At 41.8% G+C, this 26,824-nt stretch overlaps 1 protein-coding gene across 2 annotated transcripts in view; it reads right to left on the reverse strand.

Annotated features, from left to right (window-relative positions):
• The window catches only part of LY75 (lymphocyte antigen 75), a 50,251-nt gene that overhangs the window by 21,758 nt on the left and 1,669 nt on the right, over positions 1–26,824 (reverse strand). Inside the window, exons 2-16 of one of the 2 annotated variants that reach the window (XM_081005512.1) lie at positions 20,043–20,414; positions 12,387–12,560; positions 11,913–12,077; positions 11,215–11,325; positions 10,862–11,005; positions 10,244–10,429; positions 9,482–9,639; positions 6,566–6,673; positions 6,174–6,259; positions 5,801–5,970; positions 5,492–5,688; positions 4,071–4,213; positions 3,230–3,311; positions 2,237–2,305; positions 1,171–1,294 (exon numbers count right to left, since the gene is read on the reverse strand). In XM_081005512.1, coding sequence (XP_080861638.1) covers positions 1,171–1,294; positions 2,237–2,305; positions 3,230–3,311; positions 4,071–4,213; positions 5,492–5,688; positions 5,801–5,970; positions 6,174–6,259; positions 6,566–6,673; positions 9,482–9,639; positions 10,244–10,429; positions 10,862–11,005; positions 11,215–11,325; positions 11,913–12,077; positions 12,387–12,560; positions 20,043–20,414 — 2,289 coding nt within the window. Of the gene's footprint in view, positions 1–1,170; positions 1,295–2,236; positions 2,306–3,229; positions 3,312–4,070; positions 4,214–5,491; positions 5,689–5,800; positions 5,971–6,173; positions 6,260–6,565; positions 6,674–9,481; positions 9,640–10,243; positions 10,433–10,861; positions 11,006–11,214; positions 11,326–11,912; positions 12,078–12,386; positions 12,561–20,042; positions 20,415–26,824 lie in introns of both variants that reach the window. The other variant, XM_081005511.1, reaches the window with a different exon arrangement.

The raw sequence follows: 26,824 nt of genomic DNA on the forward strand, positions 1-26,824 counted from the left end.
GTAAGGAAAATTAGGGCATGCCAATTTCCCTTTTATCAGAAGAAAAGGAGAGCTGGAATCTTCAGGAGCACCATTAAACAAAGAGTGAAATTGTGCTGTTTTTTTCTTTTTACCCAAAAGGTGCAAGCAGTAAAGTTTTATTACAACTTACAAACTTGAACACAACTGCAATTTGGAAAAACCAACCAACCAACCAACCATGTAGCTTGCTTATTATGTTTGTTTGGGAGGTGCTCAGGTGAGTTGTGAGGGGAGGGGAGGTTTGGAAAAGCTGGGGGGGGGCAGGCAAAGGTGGGTGAAGTGTAGAAGGTGGGGCAGGGCAGGATGGGGGGGATGAGGGTTTGTGGTGAGGCAAGCAGAATGAGCAGAGGAAGTAGTCCTTTGTATATAATGCATACTGATTTTACTTTTGAGTAAAGAAGCACTGTTCTCTAAAGTATGAATGGAAGAGGCATGGGGATTTTTGTGCGGCAGCAGTAGGAGGCCCCATTAGCTAAAGTGGTGTCTCAGGTTAAGAACAGTTTCAGGTTAAGAACGGACCTCTGGAACGAATTAAGTACGTAACCAGAGGTACCACTGTAACAAGAACCTGTGAAAGCCAGACATTCCTTCTACACTTGGGCATCATCAGAAAATTTTAAAATGGCATTCAATTATTGGAAGCAGAACAAGTCATGCCCAATAATTGTGGAGTGCAAGGCCTGCTTGATTATGTGGAATAAAAACATGAGAGTAATTTTAATGTTATCATGTAGATTCTTTATAGTCAATGTAAACTAGACACAGAAAATCAAATGTTGATTCAAGGATCACCTTTCTTTTTTTAAAGCCTCACATCCAGCTTGAGGGTTCCCAAGGACATATTGATGAGCACTGAGAACAGGATGCTTAATTTGTTAGGCCTGTGGCCTAATCCAACAAGTTCTTATTGTTCTTGTAAAAAACACACACCATGTGAAATAAAACCTTTTTCAGTGCTCTTTGCTTCAAATTCACAGGAATTTGGGCAAACAGTTCATGCTGACAAATGTGAATAAAATGAAAGTAAAGACATTTCTAAGCCTAATGCTGCCTTCCTATGCACACTGACCTGGGAGGCAGCCATATTGAATATGATGGCACTCACTTCTAAGTAAACATGCATACGACTGAGCTGTGAATGAAGTTTACCTTTAGCGATCTGGCACACCCATTCAAGTTGTGAACCACAGTAGAAAGGCTTTAAGTAGAAATCTTCTTGTCTGTCTTCAGAATAGTAGAGAGTCCACATTGTTCTCCGTGTTAGTCTTAGAAACTGCACACATTATTAAGATAAAAAAACCAATGAAACTGATTCCTGCATGTGCAGTGTAATATTTACATGCAACTAAGTTCCACTGTTTTAAGTGGGACTTACTATCAGGTAAGTGTAATGCAGCCTAAGTGAACTGTTAATAAACAGAAATTATATTTCATTCTTTTTATATAAAAAAAATCGGGCTTTTCTATGGATAAAAAAGCACAGCTACTTGCTTTTGTGCAGCCAGATCTAAGGCAATCTCACACAGAAGTATGTCTGTCTAATCAAATTTCCTTCCAAGTATGCTTACGGAGGATTGTAGCTCAAAAACTAAACCACAAGGACGCATGCACTTAAGCCAAGGTTGGCCAGGTGAAATAGATATGGATCCTACTGCACTTGTAATTGTTGCATAGATTTGAAACCCTGCTCAGGGTTAACTCTGTTACAGTGCAAGCCTAAGCAATGTTAGGCTGTATTCAATGTTATTTACTCCTAGGAAAAAGGTGCAGCCTTATTTAATTTGCTGTAACAGACAGACAGACAGACAGACACACACACACACACACACACACAAATATGTTTATCACCAGTACTGGTTATCAAAAACTGCATTATTTTATTATATATCTTTGAAACTAATTAAAGAGGAACTGTTTTTCAACTACAAAAAGAAGAATTTGGACAGCGTTTGTTACCGCATTTCTCAGAGAAGACAGCAAGGGACACAAAATTATAGACTAATTTATTTTATTGGTCCAATGCAATATTTCTATTTCATTCTTAAGTTGCGTCACAGTAAGCGTGCTGTAGCATTTTCGTTGTATTAACTCAATGACAACTTCACATTGGCAAAGTTGCAGGAAATCATTCTAAATTTAATCTATCAATTGAACTAATTTATAAAAAAACCCCCCAAAGTATTCCCACTTAGTTATCAAGCGTGTTACACCGCACCTTCACAGCTGCGCAGTCTCTAGTATCGTATTCATCTTTAAACTCAGGGTGCATAACAACAGTAGATACCTACAGAAAGAGAAGATACAGAATTGAATTGAATTGGCAATGAGCACATTGTAGTTTTTCACCACAGGCGCTCCTCCATTTGTTTCATTGGAGGAAACCCGGCTACACACACATTCCGTTCTGCTGAGTGAAGTAAACAGAGAGCCCATACTTAGGGCTCACGGTTGGTGAATGTATGTAAGAATGTGGTCTTCTGCACAAAATTACAGCTATATTGCAGCATTCATTTCCCTCACGTGCGAAATTAGAGTTCCAAAATCCTAGAGAGGAGTCTCCACTAGCAGAGGTGGCTCCCTACTTAAGAAGAATGCCTTTCAACCCGTGCAGGGCTGTAAATAAACAGATGGGACTCTGATGCACCGGAGGAAGCAGAGCACTCCCGCATGCGAAGGCTTTAATCACGTAAGATAAAGGAATGCCTGAACAGGGGCTGAAGTGCAAGATCACAATCCGATGCATAGTTCAAAAAAGTCACCAAACGTGACTCAGAGTTTCATGTGCACTTCTATGATCACACAAGGCTCCTACATACGGGCTGTCAATTTATTTCAGTGAGCCCAAAAGAATCTGCATGAAAACCTGATTCTTCCAGTGAAATGGATGGAACACAGTGCCTGTGATGGGAAACATCCCTATGCTTCTCAGAGCCCCTGCACATGTTAAGAAATAGCTAGATCTTTTTTTTTGTATATGCGCATACTTCTAATACAAAGCAACAGTAAAAATGGCTAGATCTTTAGATTCTTAAAAAGTCTTCCACTGACAAAATATGTTCAGAATTGCATTCTTCAAAATCCCTTTCATTCTTCATGTCTGAAATAGTTGGGTGTTGTTTTTTTTTAAAGATGCCTAATTTCTTTCAGACCCACCTACGTTCTCCCAACTAAGGTATGATGATATGCTATTGCCATCAGTTTAACTTACAGGCTTATTGTCACTCCACTGCCAGGATCCTAGAGAGTCAGGATTCCTCTTATTTAGCCCAATCCAGACCCAACGGCTATCGCTGTAAATGAAATACCATTTCAGTCCAAGTGCAGCTTTAAGCACAAATTATTCATCACTATAATCACGCAAGACAAGAGCCCTGTGCAGACTTCCAAACTGAAAGCACAGTGTGTGTGTGTGTGTGTGTGTGTGTGTGTGTGTGTGTGTGAGAGTGTGTGTGTGAGAGTGAGAGAGAGAGAATCATTTTACCAGTCTGCCAAAATTCTGATTATGCCTGCCATTTGTACATGTAGATTTCACAATGCATGTATGTTAATTAATAAATACTTAGCTACAGTGGTACCTTGGAAGTCAAACAGAATCCGTTCCGAAAGTCCATTCGACTTCCAAAATGTTTGGAAACCAAGGCACGGCTTCCGATTGGCTGCAGGAAGCCTTCTGCCTTCCTGCAGAATCCTAAAAACACACACCACAATCTGTACTAGAGATCTTGAAATGTATGTATGTATGTATGTATGTATGCATGCAACAGTATACTGCTTAATCATTTAACTAATGTGTTCATTAGGAAACAATACTCAAAGCAAGGAGGAAGAGGAGGAAACAGACTTGTCACCACATGCTACTGAAAATAATGTTTGAAACAAAATAATTGAAAGAACAAATTTGCCGAATGTTCTTTGCATGTCAACAATAGCGGTTTTAGTTCATGTTCCATTAATGCTATCCAGAAGCGTTTCTTTTTAAAGGACATGACTATTAAATGCCACATTACCAACTGAGTTTGTCCAGAAAACTAGCTTTCGAAGAGCGTTACCTTATGGTCTCTCTCAGAATGTCATGGAGCTCCTTGATTTCTGTTAAGTGGCTAAAACTAGGGAGGTGTCCTCCAAGAGCCTCACAGAATCTCTCTGCTTCTTCCCAGGTTCTGGTTCTCAGCACTCTTTCCTTATGAAATAACTTTGCAAAGAAAAAAAGAAAAATCCAATTCAGTCCTTTATCAATGAAAAGAAAGGGGCCAAAGATATCCCTAATACTTCAAAGCTACTTGGCTGCCGTATAAACCTACCCAATCTGGTTTTATACACACACATTGGATTCTGTTCTCCCTGTCTTGTTAACAAAAACTGCCCTAAGAAAGCATCACAAATTTATATTTTTTGTCATGTACACCCCCCACCCCCATATATAGCTTCCTTCAAGGAATCCTGGGAACTGTGGTTTTACCCCCAGCACAAAGCTACAACTCCCAGCGGCCTTAAAGGGCAACTCAGGAGCCAAGTGGTGCTTTTGTTCTGATGAACAGAGGCTGATCAGCCAGGGAAACAAAACCAAACGAAGATAATCTAATCAGCTAAAACAAAGAAATGTAATGCAAAGAAATAGTTGACTGTGGGAATGGAAGGATTATGCAAGGGTGTTCTGAGAGTTTTAGATACAAGTCCAAAGTAATTCAAGAATATGAATAGTGTGTGTGTGTGTGTGTGTGCACACACTCAAGTCACTGAACTAGATTAGCCTTAGCCAACCTGCTACCCTCAAGATGTTTTGGACTACAATTCCCATCAGTTCCAGCTGGTTGGAGCTGATGGGAGCTATAGTTGACTATTCAATTATTTCATTTCTATATCACTTAATATATTATATATCATTTAATGTATTACAGATATCATAAGCAGTATACAAAAAACTGAATAAACAACAGACGACTTAAAATATTACGAAGACAGAGTTACATATAAAATGTTACATTAATACAAAGTTACACACACACACACAGAGAGAGAGAGAGAGAGAGAGAGAGAGAGAATCTTCCTTCTGACACACCCTCCCTCTCAGCTTCTGGGTTCTCATCCCGTGTCCAAACAAAATTAATGACTTTACAGGCTATAAACTAGATTAAAATCAACAACACGCTAAAAACTAGATTAAAACGTATGGCATCATTCTACGTATCTGGCTAGGCTTTCCAAAACAAGCATGCCTAAAATGGCATTTGTGCACTTGTTTTTGTAAGGTGTGTTCGGAATGAACATCAGAAAAGATCTCTTTCCGTATGGTGGAAATATCTAGTTCAACATTTTGTAGTGCTTTTGTTTTTTCTTCATTAAGATAATATACATGGTTTTTTTTAAGTGTTAGCTCGGTTCCTTCAAGTTTGTAATATCTAGAGGGCATCAGGATAGTGAAGGCTGAACTAGATCCTTTAGGTGATTTAATTGGAAGGATATATGCTACCTTATAACAAGCAAGACCTGATCCGCTGTGCCAGCCTGGAGGGCAAGGGTCAGTAACTTTAGGAACTACTTCCGGTTCTACTTTTGGTCCAATGTACTTCTTGCAAATAGAGTAAGCTTTCGTTGTTTTGCAATTCTTGACCTCCCACTTTCCAAGGTATTTTCCTGCTGACATAGCCACGCATCCTCCACGCAATGCTAGAATGTAGATTAAAATCAAATCAAAATTGTAACCAAGAAATTTAGTATTGTTCAAGATTTAACATAGAACAAATAGTAGCACTTCACTGATTTCGAGAAGGTACAGTACCTGGTTGGAAATGACCCCAGTTTGTGTACGTGAGCATTTCATTCTTCCCATCCACGGTTCCCCAGCTATACTCTCCTGAAGAGCCGATATCATGCAAGCCAGTCCAGAAGTACTTTTCCTCAACTCTGCTATGCTTTCTAATCAAATTGTTTATGAATTCTTGCTCAAATCTGTAAGAGTCAAGTTTCAAAAACTAAGGATGCAACTATCATGATCAAATACATGAATAAATCTACTAGTCATAAATGTAAATACTTCACTAGCATACTGCAGAGTTCATTCTACATTCATGTTTCAACAGTACTGCATACTCACCTCTTGTTGCACAACACACATTTGTTTTATCTAGACAAAGACAAACATTAAAGAATACCTGTTTGTTATAGTGAGGTTGCACAGTTTCCCAAACAGTTCTTCACTTTTCTGAACCTTGTAACAAAAGTCTCCATGCCTCCATTCCTATTTTAGAGAATAATACTCTTTTACTCAAAAGTATGCATTAATTATGTTCCACGTTACATTTTTGCAAAGGCAGAATGGTGAAACTTAAGCATTGCTACTACTTTGAAATTGGGGGTATGCTAGAACACTAGATAAATGACAGATGCTTAATATTTATCTAATATGTAAGAATTCTAAATATTCCACTCCGCTCTATCATTAATAATGAATCTGAAATTCAAAATGTCAGGCAAACAGTAAGCAAAATACTTTTAATACAACCTCCAAGATTGGTTTAAAATGTAATTATTGATATAACCTTACCTCACCAGTACAATTTTTATCTGCTTTTGAGTCATTCAAAATCTTTCCGTTTTTCATGCAGACGTATTTAAGTTTATTGTCACAAGGCAGGACATTCCATCGACCCAGCTATCAGCAAGAGGAAGGGGGAGATTTTTTTTAGAACATTCCCAATATTATTCTCTCCGTTGTTTATTAATTTTCAATGAAAGCAAACAGCCAGAGTAAACATACAAGGGAAAAAATGGGGAGGCACAAACAAAGCAAAAAGTCCACTATATCTATGCATAAACTTCTAAGAAAGTAGTTAGATAAATATAATAACAAATGCATGAGTGCTAATTAGTCTTTCCAAAAGGGGTCCCCAATAACATTTTTTTTAAGTACAGTGGTACCTCTAGTTATGAACTGAATTTGTTCCGGAGGTGCGTTCTTAACCTGAAACTGTTCTTAACTAGAGGCGTGCTTTCGCTAATGGGGCCTCTTGTTGCTGCTGCACCGCTGGCACACGATTTCCGTTCTCATCCTGGGGCAAAGTTCTAAACTCGAGGTAACTACTTAGGAGAGTTTGTAACCTGTAACTACTTAGCGGAGCTTAGCGGAGTTTGTAACCTGAAGTGTTTGTAACCTGAGGAGTTTGTAACTCGAGGTACCACTGTAACTGAAGTCTCATTTAAAACCACGTTGTCTGTATTACAATGAAGACAGGAACAGATTTTGAGAGTGCTTAGCTTTCCTGCTACTCTCTCTCGCTCCCTATTTTTATCCTGGATGGGAGTCTAAAAATGTAACAAGCCTGCCCTGCTTCCCAACCTGAATGAGGATTTTAAGAACTTAAAAAGCACCCTGCTAAATCAGTCCAACATTCTATTCTCACAGTGGCCAACTCTTGTGAGTCCCGCAATTGGGAAAAAGAAGAGAACACAGGCAGCAGCAAAAGAGAGACTGGAGGAGCAGAGGAGCCCGATTCTTTGCTCTGGCGCATTCACATAGTGCTACACCATTGCTTAAGAGTCACTGGCGGAGGAAGAGGCGTGTGGGGAGAGCGCCCTGCCCCCGGCAGCGTGCCATCGCGGCTGCCCCCCCGCCCATGCTGGGCTGCCCATGCCCCCGCAGACGGCACGCTCTGCCCCCAGGACGCGTGCCAGACCCGCCCTCACCTGCTCTCCGCCACCGTTAAGAGTTATCTGTTAACGGGGCAATGGTTGCTCATGCACCTCTGCTGTATATCACAGGCTATGAATATCACATACAGAAAAACTATTAACCCACCAACACTGACAAGCAGCTGCTTTGAGATTTTTCTCATTAAAAGCTGTGAAGAAACAGGGAGAGCTCACAATAGGCCCTGTGTTCCTGTTCTAAGGCTTAAGGTTTTCTCTGTTAGCACAGTGAATTGCCTTCTATTCCTCTGTTGTGACTGGACCCAGGAATAAAGAGGAGAGACACAAGTGATGGGTTGAACTAGGGCCACATTTTATTATCAACAACTGCAAGGGGAAATGAGAATTGCGGGAAGCTAACATTCACTTCAACTCTGCATGAACCAAACCCTACCCTTTCCAAAGGGCATGACAAAGCACAGTCCCAAGGTTGGGGCCCCACATTATGATGAGTAGGGCAGCCTTCTTGCCCCCATTTCCTCCCAGGGCCCCACAGGTGTGGCAGGTGAGCCTCAAGAACATTCCCCATCCAGGTTAAGAGCCCCATAGCCTGGAGAAGATGGCATCCAGAAATGTTTCCTTATCTTACCTTAACCTTTCCCAGTTAACTGATTTAACTACAGTGATACCTTGGGTTAAGTACTTAATTCGTTCCGGAGGTTTGTTCTTAACCTGAAACTGTCCTTAACCTGAAGCACCACTTTAGCTAATGGGGTCTCCTGCTGCTGCTGTGCCGCAGCTGCACGATTTCTGTTCTCATCCTGAAACAAAGTTCTTAACCCGAGGTACTATTTCTGGGTTAGCGGAGTCTGTAACCTGAAGCGTACGTAACCCGAGGTACCACTGTATAACCATCCCTTAACCTCACTGTTCCCTGAACCCAGTACAGAGCAAGTGAAAAAACCCCTGCCCAGCTTGGCCAGTTTGCAGGCAGGCAAAATATTCCAACTGTGCCCAGATGCGACTGGAGATCCCATTATGGAACTGAGCATGGGCTTGGTGGGTGTGGGGGAAAATGACCAGAGGCCACATAGAGGCACAGCCAAGGACCATATAGTCTATAGATACATCGCCAGACACAGACTCTCTCAAGGCAAATCTAAAAAAATGTATAAATACCGACAACTGGGAAACACTGGCCTGCGGGTGCTCCAATTGCAGAAAAGCCTTTACCAAAGATGTCATGGGTTTTGAAGATGCTCAAACTCAGGACGAAATGTGCTAAGAGGAAGGCATGCTTGGCAAACCTTCACCATGCTCAACTCCTGCCCAGAAACCTATGTCCCCACTGTGGAAGGATGTGTGGATCCAAAATTGGCCTCCACAGTCACTTGTGGACTTTAAAAACTGTGTTTAGGGAAGACAATCTTACTCGACTACGAGTGATCGCTAAAGAAGAAGAAGAAGAAGAAGAAGAGTCTATAGATACATCGCCAGACACATGTGCTGGTGTCTGTATGCACACAAAGCAGCATTGCCTCACCCGCCTCCCTAGCCAGCTGCAACAATGCTCCCAGATGCAGCTGGCGGGAGTGGACTTCTGGGCTGGAAGTTTGCTAGAATTCAAGGGTATAATCCTAAGCATGCGAGTTCCACTGAAATACCAGGACATTAATTCTGTGGAAGTCTGTTAAAGGTTGCACTGCTAAGGTATCATCTTTTCCACTTCCATAGGAGGGACCAGGCTATGTACATAAATCCACATGCTTCTTTTCTTTCTTTCCCAGAAACTTAAAAGAGGCACTTGGACCAGAGTAACACATAAGCGACTTACCTTTCCTGAGTAAGCTACACAGTTGGGAGTGTTGTTGGAGAGAAGTTTCGGCTCATCCTGATCCCAGTAAGTAAACACTACTTTGGAACCGTCAGACCATTTAAACAAAGCTGGAACATCCTCATTTATGAAGCCAATCCACACTCTGTCTTCAGTGTCTATATTCAATAGCAAAAAATAAGCAATTCAAAAAGCAATATAGCTAATCAAACAAGACACCAGGAGCACAGCCATATAACTCAAACAAGCTCACTTTTTTCAGAATGCACGGAATTATACAACAGATGCCCTATGACTAAGGCAAGACAGTGCATTTTATCCAAGTTGAAAAAATATATGTTTATTTTTATTATTGAGTCTGTGATCTAGAGTGACAAAAATTCTGGCCACAGATGATGCAGTACCAGTAGTAGTAGTAGTAGTAGTAGTAGCAGCAGCAGCAGCTGTTGTTGTTGTTGCTGCTGATTAAATTTCTATACCATCCTTCATTTGAAGATCACATGGAGGTTTACGATATAATAACCCATATAAGACCATAAGAACAAACACACCTACATAGTTTAAAAGGTCATAGATTGTTTAAATAGTCAAAGGCCTGGGAGAAGAGGAATGTTTTTGCCTGGCACCTAAAGATATATAAGGCTGATGCCAGGCAAGTAACCTTCTAAACCAAATTTCCAGTCATTTCAGCCTCAAGTTGAGATGGGGTGATTAGCATGAAAAAGGCAGAAGAAATTCATGCCTATGCTTAGCCAAACTTACCATTATGAAGTTTTGTAACCACTATCTCAACATCTGCTATGGAGTGTATGCTGATAAGGTTGCTATTGCTTGCATTGCAAAGTTGATGTGCGTCTTCCCAGGAAGCAGTGCCGCTCATTAGCATATAGCAAAATCCATTGTGGGAATGCCAATTAGGTTCACACTGGGTCTCCACATACTGCTCAACTGCTGAGAATAAATAAAACATGTGAACCATTCAGCAGGAAATATACACCGGGTGATGCGCAGAAAAAACACACAACTTTTTTTTTTTTAAAGGAAAGGCAACTATAGCATGACACTATACAGTAGCATTTTTTCAATGGTAAAAATTCCCAAACGTTTCCCCTGATTTTGTAACTATTAACTATTTCTTCAAACAAAAACAAAACAGCCAAACCTGGCTGAAACTCTCCTCTCACCCTCTGCACCTCTTTATTGTCTACTCTGCAGGTTTGAGACCAGTAGGCATTGCAAGGAATATACTTTTTGGTATGCTGTTTTTCTTGTGTGACAGATGCTGCAGCAGCTGTAAATATGAGTCAATTTAACTACGTAACTGCCTAACAAATTTAACTGCCTAACAAAAACCAAATCCACAATTTATTTCCAATTTACCTTCAAACTCTGACTGGGTATTGTTGAATGGCTTCTTGCAAACATACGGAAGTTTATTCTCACAAGGATAACTCATCCAGGTACCTTCATTGGCTTCCATAGCTACACAGCCAGATCCATCTAGTGGAGATGAATTCTGAATCTCTATAGAAAAACAACAACAAGTATTTAGAAATTTAAAGTTATAGTATCACATAATTATAGGGCTGGAAAGGAAGAGTTCCAAACATTTAGCACTATAAATCAATTTTTTAAAATAAGGCTGAAATCCTGTTCACACCTTCCTGAGAGTAATCCACTGAACACAGTGCGACAGAATTTGACTGGGCAACTGATCAGTGAAATGTGCTCACCTTGACTCCAGCTGACGAAATTCAATGGTGTATGATCTGACCACTGCCAGCCTCCAGAAATATCCAGCTGGTTTAATCCAATCCAGAATCTCTCTGCAATGCCTTCTTTTGCTAAAGAGTTAAAAATATTACGAGATGAATAATATTGATTGGTTTCCACACTGTAAATTCATAGTTCCCATTTAGCTGTACTGAACCTAGGTATCGTCTTTCCAGGTAGCTTTTGGTTGCTAAAATAATATACATATTTAAGGTCAAACAGAAATATTTGGGCACGAGCTTATGGAGCACAGTATGTGATGTGGTTGCACAAGCATTATATGAATTTATTAGATAGTGGCTTAGTTTGTACATCATGCTCAGCAAATCCATGGCTTAAGAAGGAGCCCAAGTATCAGAGGGAGTGGCAGGTAGATGAAAAAGGAGGAGAAAGCAAAAGGAAGGAGAAAAAACCAAGAACACATTCTGGGTCCAGAATTTCTTGTGGGTATTTTGGTTATTTTGGTAGTAGGAAGTAAGTTTGTGTAGAATGGAATTTTGATAATTCTAGAGAATTATGCGGAGGCAACTCCTTCAAGAGATAGGAGGTGGTAGCTAAGAATCTACCTTGACACTAATCCTCTTGCTAAGGTTCTATCCCGACTCCCCAATTTGGTAGTGCCAGGTTTCCCCAGAAATTCACTATACCTTGTACGTACCTTGAATACGGCTTAACTCGGATGCACTGGCGATGCTCAGCAAATCTCCACCTTGACTCTGGCATGAGACATATGCTTCTTTCCAAGTAAGGGCAGCCTGTGTGTTTAACTGGTAGCAATTTCCAGAATCTGCATCATGTTCCCATGCATTCTGACAACCATCCTCTGATGCAAGAGAAATAAATAATTAAAAAGCAACCATCTGGGTACCACAGTAACCATGTGCTGAGAATTCCAGAAGGGAGCAATATAGATGTTTCCCCCACCCTTCAAACGAAGAGCATGGTCACGCATAGTTAGAACGAGGCATTGCGATGAACACGAAGTCTGCCTGCACCTCCCATATCTATGTGCTGCACTACATTGGTGTTGCAGGAGGGTAGCAACTGCAGCAGAAAGATTCAAGGACAATCAAAGAAACATTTAAACATTTCAGTGTAGCACAGTATATAGCATTTTAGCAATGCTACTTGCCTGGCTTTAAGCAGACACCCCATTCTTTATCTTGATCAAAACTGTAGGTTGTAGAACACCATTCATCATCTGTAAACATTTCATTGCGGGTGCAGTCATGATGCCATGTTCCATTAAATAGGAAAGGGAATTCACAAGGCTTTCCATAGGAATTTCCATCCTTTGTATAAACCTCTGTAGGGGGAAAAATGGTTTTGACATTTGAGTGGGGGGAAAATGGATATGAATGCATGGTAAACTGAACCAATATTAAGACACTGTTGGAGACATTCAGAAGTAAAGATTATTGGCACACGCAAGCTATTATTTACAGGTAGATATAACGCAGTTGCAGTGCATCTTAATATAACGCTGTAGGAAAATGCTTAACATTTCAGCCATATGCACTTCATGCAATAATAATTCATTATTATTATTATATTATCAATTAAACAAAATGGTTTTTTGTGTTGTTTTCACCATACTTTATGTGAGGGCATAAATATGGATATATAAAACAAATTAATATGATAAGATCCGTAGAAGCCAAAAATCACTCAAAAGTGAACTCTTGAAATTAAAAATGTCTCATGGCCCAAACCTATGGTCCCATACCGAGCAGCTTTCGGGGCATGGGCGTAGTCCGGGAGGTATGGGGGGGGGCAACTGCCCCCTCTAAATCAATTAAATAAAAATACTTAACTGACCAATTGCATTGCAGGTAATTCGGGTCTCCCCCACCTCAACATAAAGCCTGCCTCCCCTAAAATAAATCCTGGGTACGCCCATGTTTTGGGTTCACTGCTTTGGGAAAGGCATAACTAGTGCATCTCAACTAGCAAAGCTATTCCTGGGATATGTCAGTTCAGCACCAGCTACACTGATACACTTCGCTCCTGATGGTGTGCTGCACTATGCAGCCTCCCAACCAATGTTTGGGGTTACTAGCATTAATGGAATGTTGCCACAATCCCACAGAAGACACTTATAACAGCAAATACTCATGAGCGCCTCCTTAGTAAGGATCTGCCCCGCTTGCTGGGAAAAAGGAGTAGATTTAACTGTGTTAGCAGTGCAAGCCACTCTCAAAACACTTTTTCTTAAAAAGTGAGAATAAGCCTCAAGGCAGAGACCAATACTGTTTCTAGGGCTTCACAATTCACATGACCTTCTTCCCTGTAGCAGTTTCATCTACGTATTGACATATCAAGCTTTCAACCTCATCAAGGTAATAACTAATGCATTCTTTCGCAACTACTGGAAATTCTGAGAGATGGCTGGCAACAGAGCTGCAGTTCTTGCATGCCATTCATGCATGTCTCATTTTTAAAAATTTGCCTTAGGGCAGAACAATCCTGTCCCTGCCCAGGGAGTCATTAAAGAACTATTGCATCTCTGCCAGCTTCTGCAGATCAGGGAAGAAGGAGGGGGCGGTGTTAGGAGTTATTTTGTGCTCCCCTCACCACTGTACCAGAGTCCAGACCCCTCTCTGGGAGCTGGCCTGACATAGGATCTAATGGATCCTGTAGCCCCTGCCCCCAAATGGTCCATTTTCATGCCTCCACTGGATACCACTTGCTCAGGTGAATACTGGGCCTACATCACAGCAAAACCCTCAACAACAGGACTCCACACCACTGGCAGAAAGGGTTCATCCTCTATCCTAACCCACCTATTGAGCTATCAATATTGAGGAGGGTAGGGAAGGATTTCAATCTTAGTTTCTTCCCAGTTTTTTTTTTTAATACTCACGGCACTATTGGTGGTAGGAAGCATTCAATCAAGCAAACAATGTATGAATTTGAAAAGTGAAACAGAAAATATGTCTTGCCAGGAGTAGGAAAGTAATAACTGAAAAAGCATGGACACCTGCAGGAATTCCTCCCACCCTAGATTCTGGCAAAGTATACATACAAAATACATAAATATAAATCTAAAGACATAAAACAAGCATTTTGTATTGGGGGGGGAACATTTTCTTGACTTTCGAACTGCTTAGCTGCTCTGGAAGGGAGCAACTGAAATAGTCTTGAGCTTTGTTGTGACCCAAGAGGGAGGGAGTATGTACATGTTTGACTGAAAACCTAAACCAGTCAATGACAAAATAATCAGATGAGTAAGAGGTGCTAGTAACTTCTCAGGTGTGTTTGAGGATTATTAATTTTTGAAATGTGTACAGGGGGCTGTGGAGCTGATCACAGCAGAGGCAAGTAGGAATGTATGGGTGATTAACTTTCCCTTTAAGTTGCTTTTTGCAGCAAAATCCACCAGTTTCAAGGGTCCTTTTTTCTCCCATGGGTGAGAAAAAAATAATACAGTGGTACCTCAGGTTACATACACTTTAGATTACATATGCTTCAGGTTACAGACTCCACCAACCCAGAAATATTACCTCGGGTTAAGAACTTTGCTCCAGGATGAGAACAGAAATCGTGCTCCGGCTGCGCAGTGGCAGGAGGAGGCCCCATTAGCTACAGTGGTGCCTCGCAAGACGAAATTAATTCGTTCCGCAAGTCTCTTCGTCTTGCGAGTTTTTCGTCTTGCGATGCACGGTTTCCCATAGGAATGCATTGAAAATCAATTAATGCGTTCCTAGGGAAACCGCCTTCAGACCAGGTCCGGGGACAGTCTGTCCCCGGACCTCTTCTGAAGGCTGGGGGGGGGGGGGCAAGGGCTTTTCTTCCCACCCCCAGCATTTTAAAAAACCCCGGGACAGCGGAGGACTTCTCCGCTGTCCGGGCGATCTTAAAACGCTGGCGGGCGGCATTTTAAAATCGCCCCGGGACAGCGGAGGACTTCTCCACTGTCCGGGGCGATTTAAAAGCCCCTGGGAAGGCAGGCAGGGGGGACAAAGACTTTCGCCCCCCGCCAGCCTTCAGAAGAGGTCCTGGACCTCTTCTGAAGGCGGGCGGGGGGCGAAAGTCTTTGCTCCCCCCCTGCCTTCAAAAGCCCTCCGGGACAGGCAGGCAGGGGGGAGAAAAGACTTTCGCCCCCCGCCCGCCTTCAGAAGGTCTTCCCTCCCCCTCGCCCGGCTTCGGAGCACCGTTCCGAAGCCGGGCGGCGGCGGGAGGTGTTCCCTCCCCACCGCCCGGCTTCGGAGCACCGTTCCGAAGCCGGGTGGCGGCGGCAGGTGTTCCCTCCCCCCCGCCCGGCTTCGGAGCACCGTTCCGAAGCCGGGCGGCGGCGGCAGGTGTTCCCTCCCCCCCGCCCGGCTTCGGAGGAACCTTCCGAAGCCCGGCGGCGGCGGGAGGAGGTGTCCCCGCCCCGCCGCCAGGCTTCGGAGGAGGTCCGAGGACAGTGGGGAAGACGCGCTGCGCTTCCCCGCTGTCCCTGAGATTTCCCTATGGGCTGTCGTCTTGCGAAGCAAGCCCATAGGGAAATTCGTTTTGCGAAGCGCCTCCAAAACGGAAAACCCTTTCGTCTAGCGGGTTTTCCGTCTTGCGAGGCGTTCGTCTTGCGGGGTACCACTGTAAAGTGGTGCTTCAGGTTAAGAACAGTTTCAGGTTAAGAACGGACCTCCGGAATGAATTAAGTACTTAACCTGAGGTACCACTGTAATCACACCGTCTCCTCAACATGGCTGCTACTATGAACTTCACAGTCCCTGTTTCCCTTTCAAAAAACCAACACCTCAGGAGACTTGACTGCAGGGTTGTTGCCTTCCTATCCCACTCAGAAACACTTCTGGGATACTTTATGGGTCCGTCATAAATTCTTTCAACAGGTCAACACTCTCTTGGCAAAACAGCCCCACACCCTGAAATCTGGATACAGTAACAATGGGGCTTTATCTGCGTTTGCATCATGGAGCAACTTTTAAATGTTTACAATCCGGGTGTGCGTATGTCACATTTTTCAATAATAAAGTAAGACCTGAACTATCGACTCTTGCCTTTACTGCTACCTGTTGTGTTTTGATAGGCACACTACTGCCTAACCAGGGCCTAAGCACTAAACTCCTGGATTTCTGAACTGTTTTCCGTGGGCAGCAACCTCAGCTCGACCAGGAGAACTAAAAACTAGCTTAAAAAATGAAACTGAAAACTCTGTCTCCAGGCAGTGACCGTGTCACTCTATAAGGCTAGCTCTGCTTTCCTAAATGTCAACTGCACCTATGACTTCATTCATTGGCTAAAGACCCTGAAAGGCAGTATAAGGGTTATTTCTCACAAAACCAGCAGGCAGAATAATGCCTGCACATTTTGCCTCATATCTTGAGATCTACAAGACCTAGAGACTTGCTTTTATTTTTTATTAATGACCGTTGGGGTTCTACAGCTCAAATAGGGGACTTTGCCCCCACTCCAGAAACCAAAGCCTCAAAGTCAGTGGAGCCGATAAGGAAAAACAGTCAAGTGGATTGGAAGCGATAGGCAGCTCAGCAGGAGTGCAAAACTAGCCAGCCTACCTATGTTACCTGCTTCAAGTGGCAGAGCTGGTCTTGACCGCTTTGTAGGTCAAGGCTACTATTGTATGACAACTATGCATTTCTACTCCGGTTTAACCTAACAAATTTGCAGATTCTTACTCACTGCAATCAAAGTGGATCTTTAAGGTCCACCTGAAATTGTCACCTGTTTCGCTGCAATCAGTGTGGCTCAAACTATGGTAGGTGCAAACACCCCAAAATTGTCTGGTGGCTGCAGCCTCTGTAGACGTGACAGCCCTTTCAAACTCAGTAGGAGTTATTATATACAGTAATATATAAAGCACCTATGTTTTTTTTCCTATGTACTGTACTGAGGGATTGAACACCACAGTATCTATTGATGCCCTTATAAGCTATTTGACAAAACCAAAAATGAAAAAAGAATGGGAAGGGGAGGGGGAGGGGGAGGGGGAGGGGAAGGAAGAGAAAGCAGATCCAAGCATTAATGCTTCATAGTTACATAAACACAGAAAGAAAATCATGCCTAGAAATTGCAGTGCGGCACACTGTAAAGCACATTTGAAGCAGATTTCACATTCCCACCACTCCTCGAAGTACTCTGGGCACTGTCGTTTACCCCTCACAACATTATAATTCCCAACACCTTTAATAAACTACAGTACCCAGAAATCTTTGAGTGGGAAAATGTGTTTTGAATGTGCTTTAAAGGTATAGTGTGTATCCAAACCAAGTTTCTCCCCAGCAACAGGGAAAGACAAAATTACCTGCCTTGAGGTAAATTTTCACTTGCTTGGGCACGTCAGAACATTTTCCTCAGCGAGAACCACAAATTCACAAAGGGTTTGTGTTTGTAAACTAGGGGTGCTTACTATGCAGCCAATTAGAAAACACAGGTTTACACTGACAATCCTCACAACACATACACACACACACACACGCACACACACACACACACACACACACACACAGTTTCCTGGGCACTTAAGTGGGGATTGAGGCAGCAACCATATAAAGTCTAATCATTATGGCACCATTTGCAGTTCTCCTACTTCTCACTGTTACACTTTATACTGTATACATTGTTCGTGTTTCTCTAGTGTTTGAGCTGTATTCAGCACACGCTGGTCCTCTCATCATGTTAGTGTGTGACCGCCCCTGCTTAAATTCTCTTCATAATAATAATGTTACTGTTAGCGGGAAATCCAGCCATGGACTTATGTCACCCAGAGTCTTGAGGGCCAAACTGCTCAGCGCAGCACTTAAATTTCATTTAAATCATGCATATTGTTATGATTTTAACTGTAGGCCATATTGAGGATTTTTATAGTGGAAACACATAGGAATTTGTTTTAAAGCAAATAGAATAAAATAAAATATGGGATATCTTTATATCTTACAACTTGAAAATATGTTTTTTATTCCTTATGACTAAAACTTGCTATTTTTTTTTAACAACAACTCAATTAAACTTGGGAGGACTACAAGGGTCTAGGTAAAATGGTCCTGGGAGCCAGATCTGGCCTACTGGCAAAGCAGTTGGCTGCAAAACGAGATTATTCACATTATTATTTGTAGATCATCTTCATTAACTAGGCTAAACCACATGTGTTCTCACTACTCGTCATTCTAGTTTTACAGCATAGTGTTTCACATTTTGTTTGAACTAAACATGGTCCATAATAATAATAAACAACAGCTGGTAGTTGAAAAATGAAGGTATGCCTGTTGTTTTAGTTTTCTTTCTCCCATGCCATTTCTGGCATGCTTGAGGATCTGTTAACTGTGGGCAGGATTTACCTAACCACCCCTGTCTGCACAAACCTGCACGAGGACTTCTGCTTGCTCAACAGGGCTCTTCACTCACACACACCCACTCTTAGAAATTGGCCTTGGGGGTGCAGGAACCATCAGAAAAGCACGAGGGGGGAAGGAAAGGAGGTATAGCTGGCAAGCTGCAGTGCTTGCACATAAGAATAGATTGTAATAGCATGATTAAATATTTTCAGTCTGCATTTTTTACAGCATCTGTATGTGTCTACACAGAAGTAAAGCCTGCCGAGTTCAGTGAGACTTTCTCCCAGGTAAAGGAATATATGGTTACAGCCTTCATTAGATTCTTATTTAAAAGGGCTATTATCCCTGGGACCTTCTACCAAAAGCAAGTCCCATAATAGTGGTGAAGAGCAGTGTGTTATATTTGGACCTGGGAAACTTGAGTTGAAAACTCAGCTCAGCCATGCACAATGTTGTGTAAGTCATTATTTCTAAATCTGCTATTTCCTAATATGTAAAACTGATACGACCTACGATTAGGGTTCAGAGTTTGATAGGTACAAAAAGATTTGGCCAATTGGTTAAATGATCTATTATTTTTAAAGCATTCATGTTCTGATATCATAATAACTGTAATCATCCACAAATACAACACTCAGGCCAGCTATTTTTTTAAAAAAAGTTAGATAACCCTTACTGTAAAACAAAGGGACGTGGGTGGTGCTGTGGGTTAAACTACAGAGCCCAGGACTTGCCGATCAGAAGGTCGGCGGTTCGAATCCCCGGGTGAGCTCCCGTTGCTCGGTCCCTGCTCCTGCCAACCTAGCAGTTCGGAAGCACGTCCAAGTGCAAGTAGATAAACGGCGTTTCTGTGCGCTGCTCTGGTTGCCAGAAGCAGCTTAGTCATGCTGGCCACGTGACCCGGCTGTACACCGGCTCCCTCGGCCAATAAAGCGCGATGAGCACCGCAACCCCAGAGTCGGCCACAACTGGACCTAATGGGCAGGGCTCCCTTTACCTTTACTGTAAAGCAATACTGAGTTTGAGCCAGATTAAGTTTTCTTTAATCTCATTAAAATCAATGAAATTTACATTAGTCATGCCTATCCTAAACTCACTTAACGGGGAGTAAGTCCCAACTGAACTCAAAGGGGCTTACTACTCAATATACAAGTACAGGATTGCACTGCCAGTCAGAATTTAAACTGGACCTGATCCATTAACTTTAGAAAAGACTGCAATTAATCACTTTATCACACTTTTATTCTGCCATTCCAAGGAGCTCAGGGAGGTGTACTAGCCATTAGTACCTAATGAGCTTCCATGGCTTTGTGAAGATTTGGATCTGAGATTTCCTAAGTCCAAATCTGTACACATAAGACAGAACCACTGTTGACTGTCTACTCTTTAACTCTTTTCAAAATCAGCATTTACCTACGTATTTACTTAACTGAAACTCATGTGCAAACCTCTCCTTTCTCCAGATAAAAACAAATGAGAAGGAAAATACATACTGCGATAAGGGAGTTTGCAAATAGTATCACTGGAATTGCTTCTTCTCCAGGTATCAGAAGAGTTTATGCTTGCTGTCACAATTCCATTCTGTAAAGTCAGCTTGTTCTCAGATGCAGATGATATTGAGGCATCGTCACAGCGCCACCACAGTGAAAGATCTGAGTCACAATCCACTACTTTCAAGGGATTCTGGGATTTGGCAGTTTCTAGTCCAAGGCACTTTTGGGACCCCAAGTTAAAAAGGCGATGCTGGGAGACCCATGTCCATAAGGTCTCTTCTGCTCCTTGGCAGTCTCCTGTTGTTATCTGCTGGTTTTTAACTTGGATGCACTTGTTGGTTTTTTCATGGCGGATGGTGAAGACATTGTTATCTGTGTTAGAAAAGAGGCATATGCTTTGGTGAGTTTTTCTTCTGTGATTTGCAGTGGGGAAACAATACTATATTGGAGGTACATTAAGAAAATGCTTCCTGGAAAGTACTACCACCAACTGTTTATGTTCTAAAGTCTTCTGCAACATAATATCTCCCTAAATGTGTGATTCTAAACATGTAATTCCCAATACAGAAAGTTGCTGCTCTGTAAATTTACTGCTATGTAAAATGTATTCCAACTATAAATTTGTTAAGCTTGATCAAGGCTGAACTGATCAGGGTAACTCATCAAAGAAATGGGCAAAGGGAATTGATAAGGTTTGTTTGTTGGTTTGTTTATCTGGTGGAACGCTCTGTCACAAGAAACTAGGGCCCTGTGGGATTTGACATCTTTCCGCAGGGCCTGCAAGACAGAGCTGTTGCACCAGGCCTTTGGTCAGGGCGCAGCCTGACTCCCTCCTTTGGCAATCTTTACAGAACTTAAGCTTATGGTTGCCATCAATTTGATTTTAATTAATTTTTATAATGAAATGTTTTTAGAACGTTGCACTATTTTATTGTTGTTAGCCGCCCTGAGCCCGGCTTCGGCTGGGGAGGGCGGAATATAAATAAAATTTATTATTATTATTATTGTTGTTGTTGTTGTTTGGTGTGTGTGTAATTCTAGGTTTATTAGAATCAAATGTATTGTTTAGAAACAATAGGAATGTGTTCATTAGAACTTAATTTAATTTTTTTAAAAAGTCTTATCTATAACTTATAAAAATGGAAAACTTTTTAATTTAGCATGAAGTGGTAAGTTAACCAAGTTCTGTAAACCAGAGGTCCTAGAGCTTAAATCATTTATCACACCTTAGGGACAATAGAACACAGCTCACTTTTACCTGGAACAAGGAACCCGTGGCATCCAGATATTGCTGGAATACAGCTCCCATTAGGCCCAAGCAGCATAACCAATGGACTAGGATGGTGGAAGTTGGAGTCCAATATCATCTTGATGGCCACAGGTTCATCTTTCCTGACCCTGACTTTTATTAGTCTCTAGCTACAATGTTTCCCAAACTTGGGTCTCCAGCTGTTTTTGGACTACAATTTCCATTATCCCTGATCACTGGCCCTGCTAGCTAGGGATGATGGGAAACCCTGCTCTAGAAGTATTTTGAAGTCCAAAGTAGTTGCAACTCATCATGAAATTTATCCCAGATAACCCTAGGCACCTTGACTGAAATGGAAGTTGATTTTGTGATGAGCAAATCTTATATAAAAGCACAAGCTAAATTGTGTGGTTTTTGTCTAATTTACACTGGAACAAACAATCCCAGGGGACAGCCATGTATGGATATGGTTAAACCTCTTTTGTCATGCAGGAAAATGTGTGTTTGTTTGCATCCTGTATATGTGTGTGTGTCTATTAAATTACTGGTACTTTTTTTTTTTTAAGATCATAGTGTTGAAGTAATAATTGCTCTGTTAAATAAAGCTATGGAAAATAGCAAGTTAACTGGGACATAAAATATTTATTCAGAATTCATTAGCCTGAATGCTGGAATTTTATATACAAAAGCTTCTAGCTGGAGAGAAGTATGTTTGTGCACTCACAGCCCACTCAGGGCCTATTCCTTGGAGTCATGCCTCCAGTAATTTGCTGGAAGAAAACAATTGTGCTGTGTTTTATGCCTTCAGCTGAAATGCGCTATGCAAGTTCTATTTCATTTCTAAAATGTCACCCAGTGCTGGAGCAGGCTGCTGAATACTCAAGAAAATAAACAAACAATACCCAACCCAACCCCTCATGGATAATTCTGTGGAAAGGAGGGGGGCAGCATAAGAATAGTCAGTATTCAATCTCTTAACTTGGCGTTAAGACGTGGGCACAGGAATAATAGATTGGCCTGGTGTTCAGTTGTATTGGGAGTGCAATATTCTCTTTATTTGATTTGATTTATAGTTTGCAGCCTTTGGAGTGTGTGTGTGTGTTCTGTAGACAGACAATACAACAATAAAGTCTTAGTACTGTAGTTCCTAATTTGCAACTGATTATGACATTGATTTTTAATCAACTTTCCATAACTTTTGTTTTTTAAACAGCCAGAAATTAACTAAAACCTTATCGCTGACATGGTGTATAGTATAATAGCTTGCTTCATTAAATAAAGGGGTAGGCAGATTTAAGAGCTGCCATCTTATGGCTGGCAACACATTCTAAAATGTCATTTATGAAAAACAAAAGAATAGCACCAGAAGATATATTTTATGTAGTGCACTATTTCCTCTGGCACACAATAATCTCTTTACTCTTCATGTTTCCTGAAACTGCTGAGACTCAAGCTTACTTGATCATCAGAAATCTGACCCATGTGATTTGAATCTCAAGAGGAATCCACTCCTAGCTATAATCACCCCTCATCCAGCATTAGAAGTGAGCACATCGATCCCATGAGGTTCAATCCTGTCACATAAGTATTTATTGTTTATCATCTCTGCAGGCTCAGCAAGCTAATCCACACCTCAACACCATTTTAAACCACACATCAGCCCTCACAAAATGTAAATGCTAAACAACCAAGTTTCTAAATAGATAAAGAAGAGGATCAAGAAAGGCTGAGTTCACGTTCTTTTACATAAGCAATATTTCTCTCCTGCAGCTGAAGAAAACCCAGTAAACAGAGAGGAACTAATTCAAAGTGCAATGCTGATGACGCCAAGGTTGCAGGTTCGATTCCTGTGTATTTTCCGGCATTGCAGGGGGTTGGACTGGATCAGGCTTCCTCAAACTCAGCCCTCCATATGTTTTTTGAGACTACAATTCCCATCATCCCTGACCACTGGTCCTGCTAGCTAGGGATCATGGGAGTTGTAGGCCAAAAAACATCTGGAGGGCTGAGTTTAAGGAAGCCTGGACTAGATTATCCTCAGGGTCTCTTCCAACTCTACAATTCTATGATTCTCCTACATGTCCAACCACAAGGGGTTTCCTATGATTAACAATGTCAGCTAAGGTAGCTGGAAAGAGCCTCTACCTTAAAATGTTTTGAAGTTCTCAAGATTTTCTGCAGAGATGATGACTCAGGGCAGTCCAATATAGGACAGTCTGAGTTGTTTATGTGACAGCAGTTAAAACTAACCCTACTTAACAGAGTTGCAAGGAAAATGTTAAGACACACAAAGGATTTTTTAAAAGAATAAACTACATATGGAAGCAAACATCACATCTTGGAATATAATGATGGAGCATTCTGAGAGTCCTTCCAATGGTGCAAGCAATGATAAGAAAATAATTATTGTAAAGGGTATTGAGAATTGTACACATGGGATACTGAATCGGACCATTGGTCCATTGAGCTCTCTACTGTCTACACTGACTGACAGTGGATCTCCCATGTTTCAGACAAGGGGGCATTACCATTGCTACCTGGAGATGCAGACTGATGCATTTAACTAAGTGAAAGCAAATATTACAGATACAATGCCTAAATTCACAGAAAAGTTAAACCCAGAAAGGCAACAAGTCATTTGGAAATGGGACTGCAACACCTTGAGAGGCAGAAGCAGAATAAACTATCCAACATAAGAGAAATTATTATGCATGTATAATTTGTACAAGTTGATGTATAAACATGGACTCCTCTTTTGTGTGCAGAATTTATGTTACCTTGGAAAAGCTAGCGAACACACAAGCACAAGGACAGCAACAGCAGTTAAGTCATGCCAACAAAGAATAGACTGCCTATAACCAGAGACAGCATGTTTCTGATCACTGGCTGTGCGGAGAAAACATCATGGGGTGTCTCTTTCTGTCACGTCCCACTTGCAAGCTTTTCTGGTTACTGAAGAACTGTGAGGTTTCAGCCTGAATTCCCCACTTAAACCTCAGCCACGAACATTAGGTTATGTCATCCTCACTCAGCCTTCTGCAATATGGAAATAATAGAAGATGGGTCTATTCTACAGGGCTGTTGCAACTGCGCTAATGAATCAGAGGAGATGCAATGTACAGTGGTACCTCAGGCTAAGTACTTAATTCGTTCTGGAGGTCCATACTTAACCTGAAACTGTTCTTAACCTGAAGCACTACTTTAGCTAATGGGGCCTCCTGCTGCTGCCGCGCCGCTGGAGCCCTATTTCTGTTCTCATCCTGAAGCAAAGTTCTTAACCTGAAGCCCTATTTCTGGGTTAGCGGAGTCTGTAACCTGAAGCATATGTAACCTGAAGCGTCTGTAACCTGAGGTACCACTGTAATTCTAATGTATCAGCATCACCTGGCTGGCCACTGAGTAGAACTCTGGGGTGCTGCAAATGCTATATACAGTGGTACCTTGGGTTACAGACGCTTCAGGTTACAGACTCCGCAAACCCAGAAATAGTCCCTTGAGTTAAGAACTTTGCTTCAGGATGAGAACAGAAATTGTGTGGCGCCAGCAGTGGGAGGCCCCATTAGCTAAAGTGGTACCTCAGGTTAAGAACAGTTTCAGGTTAAGAACGGACCTCCAGAACAAATTAAGTTCTTAACCCGAGGTACCACTGTACATGGGCCAGTCTCTCACACTTGTTTCCCTCCTTTTCAAGGTCAGAGAAGAGTCTCACCCACAGTTGCCCAACACTGTGCTGTGTAATGCACCTGGCTGCTATAGCAGCCTTGTTGCCAGCCTTGAGCCAGAAGAGTCACCTGAGGGCTGTATTTCCAGCAGCAGTGGGACCGGTCGGCGCTCTGACAGCACCATCAGCACAGGGTAGATGAGAACGAGAGCAAAGCAAGCATGTAATTATCCACACACACACACCCTGCCCTGCATCTACATCTGAGTGCTACTTCCCTTAATTCCATGGGGAAATGCCTGTCATAGATACAGGTTCTTCAAACATGAGAATTGTAAGATATGTATCTTAAGATGGGCAAACTTCTCTACAAAAGCGGAAATCAACTCCAGCAATCACAAATATTGTCTATAGGCAATATTTATTTAGTTATAACTTAGAGCCTTACGTTCCTAAGACCTAAGTATACATAGACATCACATCACCTCTTTGTAGTACAAGGGCTGTCAACATTGCAGCTTTTCTCCCTTTGTTCTCTTCTTTCTCTTACCACTCTTCCTTTACTACTAGTTCCTTTACTTCCTTCCTGTTCTATCAGACAAAACCAGTAACTTCTGTCTAGAAGAAAAAACAGCCAAAAGTGTTGTCATATCAGGGTGCAAGCTAAAAGATATGCCTGCCACCTGTAAACATCTGAAGATTAGAGTTATAGAAAGGAAGCACACTGGAAAAAAAACCTGAGGCAGTAAGTTCTTATTTACCCAGAGCGGTCATTGAAAAACAGCCTAAACAAGTATTTCTCACCCCTTAAGCGGTGAGGTGCCTGAAAATTGCTAAAGATCCCCAGACCTCAATGTGTTGGAACCTATGGTAAATTGAAGAAACAATCCCTGCTATCATGCTATATTAAGGACTCTCGCATTGTAGCATGAGCCAATTTAATGACTAGCTTGGCAAGTTTCTCCAAGTACTTTTGTAGGCTTTTATTTAGTTATTTCATTAATAAGGGAAATGTATATTCTGCCCTTTTCACAGTGTGGTCTCAAGTTGGGTTCTAACCATCATGCCTTGAATTATTTGCAAGTATTCCATTAAAAAAATAAGTTTGACTGAAAGCTTTTGAGTGTATTTGAATATAACATTCAAACGACATTAAGGCTGCAATCCTATACACATCGACCTGGAAGTAATCCTACAGAATTCAATGGGGCTTACTTCTGAGTAGACATGCATAGGATTGCACTATAAGGAAGCTTTCCCTCTTCTTCAAACATTTACTTTAGCCATTGGGAGAAAAACTGGGATGTTTATACTGTATTGGCCTGAATACAAGCCTCACTTTCCCCCCAAATTCCAACTGTTAAAAGTGCGGCTTATATTCACGACCTTACACGGGTAAACAGCGTCAGGAGCACGGCAAAGTGGCGTCTGCCCTATGCGTAGTCCCCTGTCATCTCCTCCAAGGCTGGGAAGGAAGAGAACGTGGAAGGGGAAAACCACTGGCAACGCAGCGCAGCTCCCCCCCCCCCATGCAGCCAGAAGCAGTGAGGAAGGGAGCAGCTTATATTCGGGTATTTTTTCTTTTTTTTCTCCCCCCTCCCTCCAATTTTAAAGGTGCGGCTTATATTCGAGTGCAGCTTATATTTGGGCCAATATGGTACATCATGTAAAATTAACATGGCATACTTTTTAAACTTCGAATCTCAAATTAGTTTAAGAAAACTAATTCAGTTCAAAAATTCTAGAAAATCCATATCACTGGTGCCAATACTACCAGTCTTCAAGCTAAGTATGAGAACCAGGCATAGTGCCTGACTGGTCCAAGGATATCACATGAGCTAAATCAAGATGCCTAAACAACTACCAGTGCAT

Source organism: Podarcis pityusensis (genome assembly GCF_964106645.2).
Source record: "Podarcis pityusensis genome assembly, chromosome: 1".
Classification (NCBI taxonomy): Eukaryota; Metazoa; Chordata; class Lepidosauria; order Squamata; family Lacertidae; genus Podarcis; species Podarcis pityusensis.